Source organism: Lepisma saccharinum, chromosome 13 (assembly GCF_977018435.1).
Source record: "Lepisma saccharinum chromosome 13, izLepSacc3.1, whole genome shotgun sequence".
NCBI lineage: Eukaryota > Metazoa > Arthropoda > Insecta > Zygentoma > Lepismatidae > Lepisma > Lepisma saccharinum.
The window spans coordinates 20,215,712-20,228,599 of record NC_139241.1 but is presented as its reverse complement, the minus strand read 5'-3'; the positions used below and the strand labels follow the sequence as shown (position 1 = coordinate 20,228,599).

The 12,888-nt window shown below is 38.5% G+C and overlaps 1 protein-coding gene across 7 annotated transcripts in view; it reads left to right on the top strand.

The window, feature by feature from the left end:
* Window positions 1–12,888, top strand: part of HDAC6 (histone deacetylase 6) — a 164,629-nt gene that overhangs the window by 117,763 nt on the left and 33,978 nt on the right. For all 7 annotated transcript variants that reach the window (XM_083133943.1, XM_083133942.1, XM_083133940.1 and 4 more), the window contains 2 exons: window positions 1,563–1,758; window positions 10,409–10,538. In XM_083133943.1, the coding sequence (XP_082990069.1) occupies window positions 1,563–1,758; window positions 10,409–10,538 (326 nt within the window). The remainder of the gene's footprint in view (window positions 1–1,562; window positions 1,759–10,408; window positions 10,539–12,888) is intronic.

The following is a 12,888-nucleotide window of genomic DNA, read 5'->3' as shown; positions in this document are numbered from 1 at the left end:
GGTGTCATGGTGTGAGGTGGCATTATCCTGGGTTCACGTACACCCTTGCATATCTTCGACAGAGGTACTGTAACAGGTCAGGTGTACTGAGATGTTATTCTGCAAGACTACGTTCGTCTCTTCAGAGGTGCAGTCGGTCCTACGTTCCTCCTGATGGATGACAACGTCAGGCCACACCGAGCTGCTATTGTGGATGAGTACCTTCAAACAGAAGACATCATACGAATGGAGTGGCCTGCCTATTCCCCCGACCTCAACCCAATCAAACATGCTTGGGATGCTTTAGGACGACGTGTCGCCGCACGTCTTCCACCTCCTGGGACTCTTCAGGAGCTCCGACAGGCACTGGTGCAAGAATGGGAGGCCATACCCCAACAGCTGTTCGACAACCCCCTCCAGAGTATGCCAAGTCGTTGTACTACATGTGTCAATGTGCATGGGCATCACATTCCATACTGAAACCTGTGCACATGCTCAAAGAACTGTGGAACAACATTTTACAATCTCCCTTGCTTTGTATCATATGTCCGCTCTTTGGTTTTTCTCACGTTTTCTGCAATAAACATGGTTAAGCAGGGTATGTGGATGTCTTTCTTGTGTGTTCAACATGTGTCTGTGCTACCACAACTAGTTTGTTTCAGTACTGTATCGTGGGGCACGAAAACCTCTATTATCCTTAATTTATGAGCATGAGTGTAAATATTCGCATATACTGTCCGACCACAAATGTCAAGACTAGCTCGAGAGGATGGATTTACATGCGATAGGGGAAGTAGGTAGAAACATGTGTGAAACAACATTATATAGAGCAACCACAAGGAATAAAACCTTGGACGAGAAGTCCCCACGCAGCTTTCCCTTCTTCCGTTCAGTTCAGCTCGAGCCATAAAAAAGCATGGTCCACTCTCCCCCTCCCCTCCTCGCGGGACACGGTGCACAGCAGGAGTTGCTGGTCAAAACATCAAATCTATTTGACAGTTTAATTTGGTAATGTTCCTTAATTCTTTCATCAGCAAATTTTCCTGTATTAAATTTTAGAACTTTTAGATTTTGTTGCTTATGATTTATCACTGCGAGTCTTTCTCTTAATTTAGCAATTACTAAATAATGGTCACTGGCACAGTCAGCACCTCTATGTGTACGAACGTCAATTATACTAGTAGTTGGATACCAATGCTAATTCTGTCGCTTACAAAATGCTATATTTAGCCTTATAGGTTTGGAAATGTCATCTGCAAAAAGGTGGAAGAATACATGAATTTCATTGGGTTCTTAGATAAGCAATCCAGGCTGCAAATTCTAATATTTAGTGTTTGTATAAAACATACATTATTGTGAAATCATTTAGAGTGATGAAAACTTTGTGAGCGAGCTCAAACATTGCTACTTCAATCTCTTGTTTTAGTTGTATTGAATTCAACTATTAACGATAATCCAATACATACTACCATTCCCTACAGATTGCTTAAGACATATTAAATCAATAATTATGGTAGACATCATATGTATAATGTACCTTTTCATTATTTGTTTAAGAAATTTGTATCCTTTTCTCCCAAAAGGATCCTTTTAGTTGACTGGGATGTACACCATGGGAATGGAACTCAGCATTTGTTTGAATCCGATCCAAGGGTTCTGTACATTTCCTTGCATCGTTATGACAACGGCCGGTTCTTTCCAAACTCGACTGATGCGAATTACACTGAAACTGGCTCAGGGAATGGAGAGGGCTTCAATATTAACATACCTTGGAATAAAGTAAGTTTGTTATTTTTTGTGGTTAATGTTTATTAATAAATTTATGATGCTGTTATGTTGTGGCTTGATATAGTGACACACATGGTAATGAAAACTAGCCTCCTCCTAGATGATAGGAAAAATATCAAAGTTAAGATTTTTATGCTAAATCTCAATTCTATTTATTTTCCTTATATTATATCATTTCACAAATTGAGGCTGTAAAAATTAAAAGAAGTGCCAGTAATGTAAAATCTTATGATGTTATAAGAAAAACTATATTACAGCATCCATGTATTGAAATAAATATTTTACTACAGTGCCCACTGCCTCAATAAGTACTAAATGCAGTACAGACATTCCAAACAAAAGACACTCAAGTACCAAAAGTCATGGGATACCTATCTAATATCATGTGGCACCTCCTTTAGCCCTACAAAGTGCAGCAACTTGATGTGCCATGAACATGAACTCTACCTGTCAGCGGAAGAGATGTTGAGCCATGCAGTCTCAATAGCCACCCATAATTGGGTGGTTGTTGCAGGTGCAGGATCTTGAGCACAAATGGATCTTTGGATCTTATCCCAAATTTGTTTCATCGGATTCATGTATAGCAATCTAGGTGGCCAAATCATTCATTGCAATGTAATATTTTATTTATTTATTTGTGCTTCCTTGCGGTGTAGTTTTCGTTATTTGATCCTTTTTTTTTTTAATCTGCATATGCAAACAATGACTATAATCGTTCCGTAATAATCTTTTCCAATTAAAATAAGTTTCATTTTAGGACAATACTATAAATTTGTTACACCTACACCTCATATTGAACATTAATATTATTTCTCTTATTAGGCCAGTCAACAAGGGATGATATTGGGGCCCAATAAGGAAAAAAATTAGAGAAAGCTGGAACAAATTTTATTACCTTCCTAAAAGTGTTCTTAACAGCATATTAATTTTGCACCCCTGTACCACACCAGATTTGGCTGCCATCTTTGAAACATGGCACCCAAAAATCAGTTTTTTGCAAATATCTCGCTTGGAACGCACTTTACAGAAAAAGATGTAAGAGAGAACGGAAATTTTTCCCCCTGTTCAAGCAGCTCCGGCACGGGTACCTGGAGGAAACTGGGGTGTGCTCAAGAAAGTGTGGGTGCCTAACTCAGCACCTTCGCGTGAGACGGAACAGAATTGCGTGTGGGGGGGGAAACTACTGTAGCTACTATCCGTTTACAGGAACTTGTACTGCTTCGCTCCGCACACTCGCTTTCTCCCATTCTCTACTGCAATGTGCAGCCTTTCTCCAGAGATTCCCCAGACAGAGTATAGAACAGTGTCAGCTTTTGAACAAGTTGATCTTTGCAATGTTCACAGATCACTGAACACTTTAGCCCAATTTTCTACAGCTACAGAGGTTGTTTCCGATGTATGGTGACTATTTCAAAACTGCACCTACCTTAAGAGAAACCATGTCGCCACCATCGAGAGTGCTCTATTTGGTGGCCCTGCATCTTGGCAATTACCCGAAAGCGAAGTTTCTACTATAGGGATTGGCACAAAGTGTAGTCATGTCCAGCCTCAATCACTCCTCCTGACAGGCTTTCGGGGTCTCCTGCGAGACAAGGCTCGTTTCAGTAGGCCAAAAGCGCAAAAGTCCATCGGTGAGGCATCAGGTGAGTTCACTGGAATGTCTGTGAAAGGAATGGCACCAATTCCAGTTTCTTCTGCTATTTGTTGGAGGAAGAGGCAGATTGAGCGAGATGTGTGACTTGACGCCTTGTCTTGATGCACCCACACACCCTTGTTTTAATTTCCCAAACCCAAATCGCGGTGAATGATGATGTGCATGTCTTCAGTGATGTTTGTAGCCGGTTCGCGATACTTCTCTGTGTAGCTGGATTCTCCCTTGTGACCAGCACCCTGACATCCTGAATTGTAGCTAGTGTGCGGCTAGTGGAAAGCCGGGGGTTGGCCTGTTTCTGCTCCACAGGAATCATCCAACACCTCGCCTTACCTGCCACTTTCAACATCCATGATCTGCCATTTTTGGACACAGTGAATCCACGGTCCTTGCACAGTTTCATAATGGCACTATAACTGTAGTTTACGTCGGAAAGTGCAGTTATGTAACCCTCCCAATATGCACTGATTTTCGGTGGCAATCTTCCCGATATGCACTGACCACACCTGTCACGCACAGTCAACGGTCCAAGGTGCCCACATGACTGGCAGCTTCGTTCTTTTCCCGCTTGGTGGTGTTGCACAAGGTGTGCAATTTTGTCACCATAGATCGGAAACAACCTCTGTACAAGGCCCCTTGTGGAACCTTGAAGGCGTTCACAGAATATAATGCGAAGAAGCTTTAGCGGTAGTAATGTGGAAGGTGGGCAGTAAAAATATGGCAAAGTGTAAGGTGACCCAGAGGGAATGAATCGAAATAAATATACCACTAACCAACCAATCACAAAAGTCATATACAGTGTTGAAGCATTCGACACATTTTTTACGTGCCGCTTCAGTCTCGTTACAAGAACCTATGATCAAGCAAATACATGTGATCAACACAAATAATATTAATGCAAGACAATTCGTTATTGATGCGCGTTCTCCAAAATTACGTCACGCCCACATACAATGTTGCGTCAGCGTTTAACTTTCTCGCACCAATTTGTGTCCCCATTAAACTACTGCATTTGAGCAAATGGTACAATTTCAATTTAATTGTTTGTCTTCTTTTATTTCAATAGCCCACACAACGTAGTTTTGGCTATTGATAACAACAATAATACATTCAAGTAAACAACCAGCGTTACTAAGGCAAATTCAACCTTCAACATTTATAATTTACAGAGTGACCAATTCTGATCATTAATCTATTTAAGCATTCATTAAAACTGTTGATCCGTAAAATCAACATTCCAATCGAATTTACTAGTGTAGTATCATTCCTGAATTTAAAGGTTACAACTTGAAACCTAACGCTAAGTTGACCTGTTACACAATTACGCAAAATATTATTACTTATTTTAGTATCTGATGCTCTTAAACATCCTGTACAACATTGTGGTACATTCACGGCTATTCGTTTTTGGAGGGACGTGAGAAGGAGTGAACTCCTTAGCAACCCAACAACTTAACAAAGTCAACGATTTCAAGAAACAATTGATCAAGGACCTTCGAATCTAGGTGTCTACCTTTTACTATCGGGACAATTGTCAAGGAGTCACGAAACACTCAAAAATCTCAGTTTATATGCAAACCCAATCTTATGTTCGTAGCACTTGAGTTCCTTTTTTAACGTTTTACTTTCACTTCAATCTTCGACAGAACAATTTAATCAAACTCACTGTACATACCTTGGTCCTCTTTTAACGAACTGCGCATCACGTTAAACTGAATGTGGTCCTCTATCCCGACCTAAGCTTCTACGATTTTCCTCTTCCCTTACGGTTACAGATGTTGACTCGAAGAATTACTTGATTTCATACCAACTGGTCTCCTCATGGAGTGTCCAATTCGTCCGGCGAAATCGCGTCGAATGTGCACAGAACCAAGTACTTCTTCAAACTCCACAAACAGTCATAAAACCACATGCATGCTTCTCGTAATGCATTCTTCTTCGTGGATAGGTTCCCGATAATGGCGTAGTAACTAATCCCACTAGTGACTACGACCTGACGAACTGTCTAACATGAAATAGTCCAAGGGAACAATCAAATCTGCTGTATTCCCCTCAAAAAAAGACAAGATTCAAAAATCCATGTCTAGTACTTGTAGCACAACATAAAAGTCCATTCACAAATACGTACATAGCACAGTAATCGACAACAGTTCCTGACTCTGTTCCTCGACAATCCCGTTAGTGAGTTTCCATTTCGATCGTCTTCACACTCAAGTATTAGGAATGCAGTTGACGCCCAATTTCCCTCCACGCATATCTTCACGCTGCTGTAGTTCACGTAAGAAAGCTCTCGCTGCTCTCTCCGGCTGTACTGCTTCTGGCTTCGAGAGGTAGAGGAAAAAGGCAAAGAGTGAGCACAAGGACCTCTGGCAGCGACTTCCTGTATTATGTCACAGAAAACAAGACTGATGCTCTGCGTACCGACTCATTAGAGGCGGATGGAGTTGAAGTGTTTTTGCATTGCAAATAAATATTTTAAATCACTTTTTTTTTGTGTTCGCAGAAAAACATGTCACATGGTGTAGCTTCTTTGTCTGTTGATACTATCTGTGAAACTTTCAGAGAGTGGTACAAATAGGATCATAAAGAGAACGCATTTTAGATTTCCACGTCCCTACCTCATCAACTATAATGGGTACGGGACAGTTTGTACTCTGATTAGATCTTGTGATTTTTTTAAATATATTATTATTTTAAATAAGAACTCTGGATCAACTGGATACAATACATCTCTGATTTTCACTTCAGAAGTGACTGATCCCGTGATTATGTCTCTTAATTTGTTCAAACTTGACATTTGCCAAATACTCAACATTGAAGACATTCCAACATCATGAGCAGCTGAAGGATTATTTTTTTGTTCCTTGTTAATCCTGTAATTATTGACTTTATATCATCAAAATGAGGGAATGGTGGGTGAGAGAGATTCACTGGCAGAAGAACTGGAATTCTTTGCTTATCCCTTGATAGAAGAGACTTTCGTGCATCGGCATGCAGCTCATCTATTTTATCTGAGAACTATATATCAAATCACAAACCCTGAGACCTTCTGTAAACAAAACCACCTGCATGCAGAAAGCATTGCAAACTCATGGAAGTAAAATAATCCACGAAAATCCAGCGTTGTTACAGGATTCATTACGTAAGGTAAAACAATGGCCTATTTGTAGTATGGGATACGCTGCCGCAAATGACGTCTCACTTTAAACCCAATGCTCTTTCTTTTTTTACTTATTGCTTCACCTTTATGGTTAACTCTTTGCACCAGTAATCATTTCCCATAAATTTGGCTTCTTTCTTGCATGTGAATTGAATATATTTTACTTGCATTTTTTTTAGACAAAATGATATAACATGGTAATGTATATTTCTAAGGATGATATAGATAGGAGTGTATTTGAAATTTGTTTGTAGATTTTATGTAAATTGTATTTTATGTAAATAGAATATATAATGGGCATAAACATCCATATGCATTGCTGTAAGTCCAATAAATATATTGATGATGATCAAAACAAGACAAAAAGTTTGTAAATTTATTGCGGTTGGAAACTTTGACAAGCATCCTAATAACAATTTTTGTTCCGCCAAATATAGTGCACTTCGTAAAATAACTTGGTGATATGGCAAGGCAAGATAAGTATGAACATTTTATAGTAATATGCATTGTAACTTTCAATGAGCTTAGAGATTTGTGTACATAATGATATTTTATAACATTGGCTATTTTCTAAAAATAATCATGTGAACAGCAAGGAAGTAGTGCGACTTAGTAATATTGCCTGACTTATTCTTAGAAAAATAACATGCCGAGTTCTATGCGTGCGGGAAGGTCTCCGTGTTCTCCGAGCTTGTTTTCAAAACACCAGCAAGGACAGCCTTTGAAAAGGGGTGAGAAACAGATTCTACTCAATATTTATGTAACGTTCTGTCAGTGGTATCCTGAGAAACCAGTAAATGAAGTGGTTAAGTTCGTATCCCAGTGCAGTGGTGTGTGAGTGTCTGCAGTTTTAAGGGTTATGAAAGAGAGAATGACCGGGAGAGTAACATTGTATGCGGCTGCATATTCGTCTGATGTTTTGAGAGCGGGTTCTCACATTCAGAGGCTCTTATATAAAATGAATAAGTGTGGCGAACTTTGAGTGTAACAGCAGATGATTGCGGTCATGAATCAGCTGACGCGGAGTGATGCATCGAATCGGTGAGACCGTTTGTTTACAGAAGGTCTCAGGGTTTTTGATTTACATCTTAGTAGGCATGCCAAAAATCCACTTAGTGAGCATTGACTCAGTCGTCATATCTGACCAGATCAGAGACCAAAACTTTTGTGATCGTGTTATTGTGATTTGATTTGTTGTTTTAAGTCTACTTTATGCATGAATAGGCTATTCGAGACTGGACCTACAGTTCAAAACGGACTCCAAACTATCCACTGTATAATGTGGCTCCACTGGGTATTGAACCCTGGGCTCCTTTATTAGATTGGCGTTTTATTGTTAAATAGCCCTTTTGGACAAAGTCAACATGTTCCTTTTGAGATACCTTGACTTTACAACCAAACATATTATCTGCCGCACATAGGTGACACTAAAGTATTTCCTATAAAGTATTGCATGCAATTATAAAAGCAATTGAACCATAAATGACATTCATAAAGAAAGATCAAATGTCCTAAGTCCAGTTTTTAGAGAAGAGATATGCTGCAAAACATCATGTGAAAGGTGCTTCCTTGAGTTGCAGGTTTGCAAAATGGGGTGCAAAAAGAACTTAAAATTTCTTGCTCATCTAGTACCCAAACAGAGCATCCTAGAAGAAACATGCAGAGAACCTTTTTTGTAGAGAATTTTATGTAGATTATTTTTCATCATAACCTGTTTTGCTGTAAAGTGCTTTCCAAGCGAGATATTTGCAAAAAACTGATTTTGGGCGCCATTTTTCAAAGATGGCAGCCAAATCCGGTGTGGTACAGGGATGCAAAATTAATATGTTGTTAAGAACCCTTTTAGAAAAATAACAACATTTGTTCCAGCTTTCCCTGTTTATTTTCCTTATTGGACCGCCTTATTGACTTGCCCATATAATATAGTCTATGGTTGTTACAAGCATAATTTTTTTTTTTTTTTTTTTGTTGACGAGACGTTTCATTGAACATTAATTGTTTGGGGCAAATAAAGCACAAAAATATGTTAAACTGGATTATTTGGTTTCTGTGGGATGTAGTAAAAGGTTTCATATGCTTCTGACAGCCATAATGGAAATTATGAAAAAGAATAATTTCAAAGTTGCTTCTGATCACAGCTAATCAGGAGTCTAGTTGAGCTACGATAATATTATGAATGCTTGTAGCAGTTTTAAGTTATCCTGATTTTCCCTGTGTAGGTGCCAATTCCAAACATGTTTTCAGCGAGTAATTGAAAATTATGCAAGGTTTTAAATAAAAATTTACACCTCGGAAACTATGACTGCTCAAGTTACAATTTTAGCTTGTTTTATTGTGTTTACCTATGGTCAAAAAATAAATTACCAAGTGTTAGGTAATAATCAAAATCTAATTATTGATAACATTTCGTTTCAACCAGTTTCCAAATTCAAATACGTAGGAGTAATATTAACAAGTGAAAATTATATTGAAGAGGAAATAAAAAGTAGGCTTAATTCAGGAAATGCATGTTACTTCTCTCTTCATAAACTTTTGTCTTCTCGTTTAATAGGTAAGAAACTAAAAGTTAAAATATACAAAACAGTAATTTTGGTAGTAGTATTTAATGGGTGTGAAACTTGGTCCCTTACATTGAAAGAGGAACATAAATTGAGAGTATTTGAAAATAAGATCCTTAGGAAAATCTTTGGACCTAAAAGGGATGAGGAGACAGGTGAGTGGAGAAGGTTACATAATTTAGAACTACATAATTTGTACTCATGTCCAGATATTATTAGAATGATTAAATCAAGAAGACTTAGGTGGGCAGGCCATGTGGCACGAATGGGAGAGGAAAGAGGAGTTCACAGGATTCTTGTTGGGAAACCTGATGGTAAGAGACCTGTACGAAGGCCAAGATGAAGATGGAGGGACAAGGTTGAGATGGACCTAAAGGGATGGAAAAGAGTATATAGATCTTGCTCAAGATAGGTACAAATGGAAAGCCTGTGTTGCTGCAGCCATGAACCTTCGGGTTTAAGAAGGCTAGAGAGTGAGTTAGTTATGGTTGAAAAGTCTTAAATTTCCTTTATGAAGTAAAAGAAGAAACGACAGAGTAAAGAAACTTTTTTTTTTTCCTTCTCAGATTTTTTACTTTGTTGGACCCTTGAGTAGGTAACGCTGGGACATGAAGCTTTGAAATGGTATCTGCCTATTGGCAGATATGTGTTACATTATCGTAGCAAAAAGTGTGTAGTTCCTGATACCTTTGTAGAAAAAAAATATTTTCTAATTTAAAAGCAATGCTCATTTTCGGTAGAAATTTTAAATCCCCTAAATAAAAATAGCCAGAATGAAATTATAATTTACTAGTTACTAATGAGGTACCTCAGGGCTCATGTAGAACTCAAAACATGTAGCACTGATCAATACCTTATTCACAGAATGCTCTAAAAGTAAACCCATAAAAAGATGATGAAGTGACACATATGTCACACCCGGCCTTTTAATATCATGTTAAAAATCACTTCTTTAATGTTTTGTAAACCAGAAAATTTTGATGTGTATTGTCCTGTTAAGAATGTTTTAACAGAGGTTGGGCGAGAAGAGAAAGCACTGAAAACTAGAATTTCCTGGCATGAAAGCCATGCTTGTAGAAATATGCTGGTATTTGATTTCCTTTAAAAAATCATACTTCATAACCTTATTTCCAAAACAATTATAGTTTCTTCTCTTTCTTGGTATAAACAGTTAGTTTCCTTTTTCTTGAATCCTTTACATGCAATGTGGAATTGATTGTAGCTGGTGGTAGTCAAAATGATAATTCCTGCTTCTGCTTATCTTTTGCATAGCGTGGCATGGGGGATGGAGACTATGTAGCTGCCTTCCATCAAATTGTGCTTCCCGTAGCCTACCAATACAATCCCGAACTAGTGCTTATTTCAGCAGGGTTTGATGCAGCTGCAGGTGACCCTCTGGGAGGTAAGAAATTGCACTACTGATCTTTAAAAGTAAAGGCATTTACTATTTATGGCATATAGAAATAGTTACTGTTCATCTTATATTGTGAAACTTTCATGTTTTAAATTGTAATAATAAATAATAACCCTTGGTTTGATTGATTGATTGATTTGTTGTTTTAAGTCCACTTTGTGCACAGGAAGGCTAATCGGGACTGGACCTACAGTTTAAAGTGGGGTCCGAACCACTGTGCTATGTGCCTCCACCGGGTATCGAATCCAGGACCCCTTGATTACAAGTCGACGACGTTACCACTGTGCCACCCGGGAGGCATAATAACCTTTGGCTCTACAGCCCTGGAAGGGCCTTGGCCTACATCCCGACTCCAGTCTCCTTCCCACAATCATCCTACATAGAGATGTGGAGATCTTAACCAGTAATGGGGTGATGTGGGGTTAGCATGTCGAACCCTCAGCCATTATAGCTCCCCAAATTCCTCACGTTGGTAGGTTGCCACCGGTCCTATGTACAGGCCAAAAACCCAGAGACTGAACCCAGGCAGGCTCAAACCCATGCCATCCTGCAGTGGATTGACAGCATGGCCACGGAAGGGGGAAGTTTTAAATTGCTTTTAATACAAGTTATATAGATATTTTGAGAAAAAGACTCCCATGTAGCCAGATGGTTGTGATTTGGCCCTTGGCGGGAGCTCCAACATTTCTGCATCGACCCAGCATTGTAAGGACAATTGGGGATCTACTTCACAGCAATGATAGTGGACTCCAGCCTCGAAAGCTAGATGAAGGTGACAATGTGACGTATACACTGACCATGAAAAGCCACTTGGCAGCTCCAGGACCTTTAAGAGCTGATGTCCAATGCAGTTTAGTTGTTAGATATTCTCAAAATAGCACACACTTTATGTAAGTTCTTTGCCATATCAGGGTGTCAATGTATTAGTAATTATATAAGAAATGGAGCTTCCTGAGTGGTGTAGTGGTAACGTCATCGCCTTGTAATCAAGGGGTGCCGGGTTCGATACCTGGTGGAGGCACGTAGTAGTTCGGATCCCACTGTAAACTGTAGGTCCATTCCCAATTAGCCTGTCTATGCACAAAAGTGAACAAAACAAAACTCTAATCAAAAGTAATGGATTGTGATTAGTTACCAATCTGCCATTTTCATATCTTTTTATTTATATGTTGTTTTTGTAAATTAAATGTCTAATATACATCTTTTTTAAAAAGGTAAAAACGCATCAGAGTTCTATATTAATTATGGAGATGAAATAATCATTCATTGCATTGGTATCTGTAAATACTATATCAGTATAGAATAGTGTCAGTTCATAACAAAAAGAAAATGACTGAATTGTACACAGAGTTATAGACTCTATATACTTATCAGTTCTGATCCATTTATTGGCCAATGCTTAACCCATAGCAATTAATTAGTAATCTCTTCACTTCACTTTACATTCAAGAAACGTAAATTCCAGTTTTATACTGTATACTTTCACTGGTCATATTGACATTGCAATGCAATATTTCACTACATTTGGGAACACTATGGCAGCTGTTGATGGTCGAACATTTTCGCATTAATCACAACTTGGCCACCAGAGATTGAAGCCTCAAGTTTTGGCTTGGGAATGGGATTTCTTTGTGAATGTATCTTCATCATTTTCATCTAATCCCCAGAAAAGTGGCAGTGTGGCTAATCACCAGTGGCAGAAAAGTAAAATTAAATTTAAAAAACTGCCATGGAACTATTTTTATGTAGTGAATAGAACTTGTTTTAAATTACGTATGAAAAATGAAGCATCTACTTTGCAGATTGTTCTTTTAATGGGTCCCCCCCCAATAGATGAAGTATTTTTACCTGGTAGGTGGTTGTTTAGTAGATTTTTCAAATTGAGCAAATGCGAAAGCTAATTCAAATGTGAACAGTGCAAAATTATTTGTTCTGTGAAAATCTCCATTAGCAGTTACATCATGGCCCTGTCAGTGCAGTAATCAAGAGGTCCCAGGTACAGTTTTCGCTGAAAGTTTATTGTACAACAGTTTGAATCTCACTTCTAACCAATCCCGAGTAGCCATATTCTTTAAAAATTTTGCAAAGGTAATTAGTTTTATGAAATAATCACATGTGATCATTAATTCGTACGTACATATATCATCAACTGTTGCCTCAGTGTCTGGATGTTTAGTGGTTTGCAGGCTCATGTCCTTATGTGGGTGTTTTTTGTTAAAATTCTTTGATCAGTTTCATCCTCAGAGGCTGAAAACTAGCATAAAATAAGAATAATAATGGAAGAAGTTATCAGCTAGGAAATGAAGGTGTTTGTGCAGCACATCACTGCATATCTTTC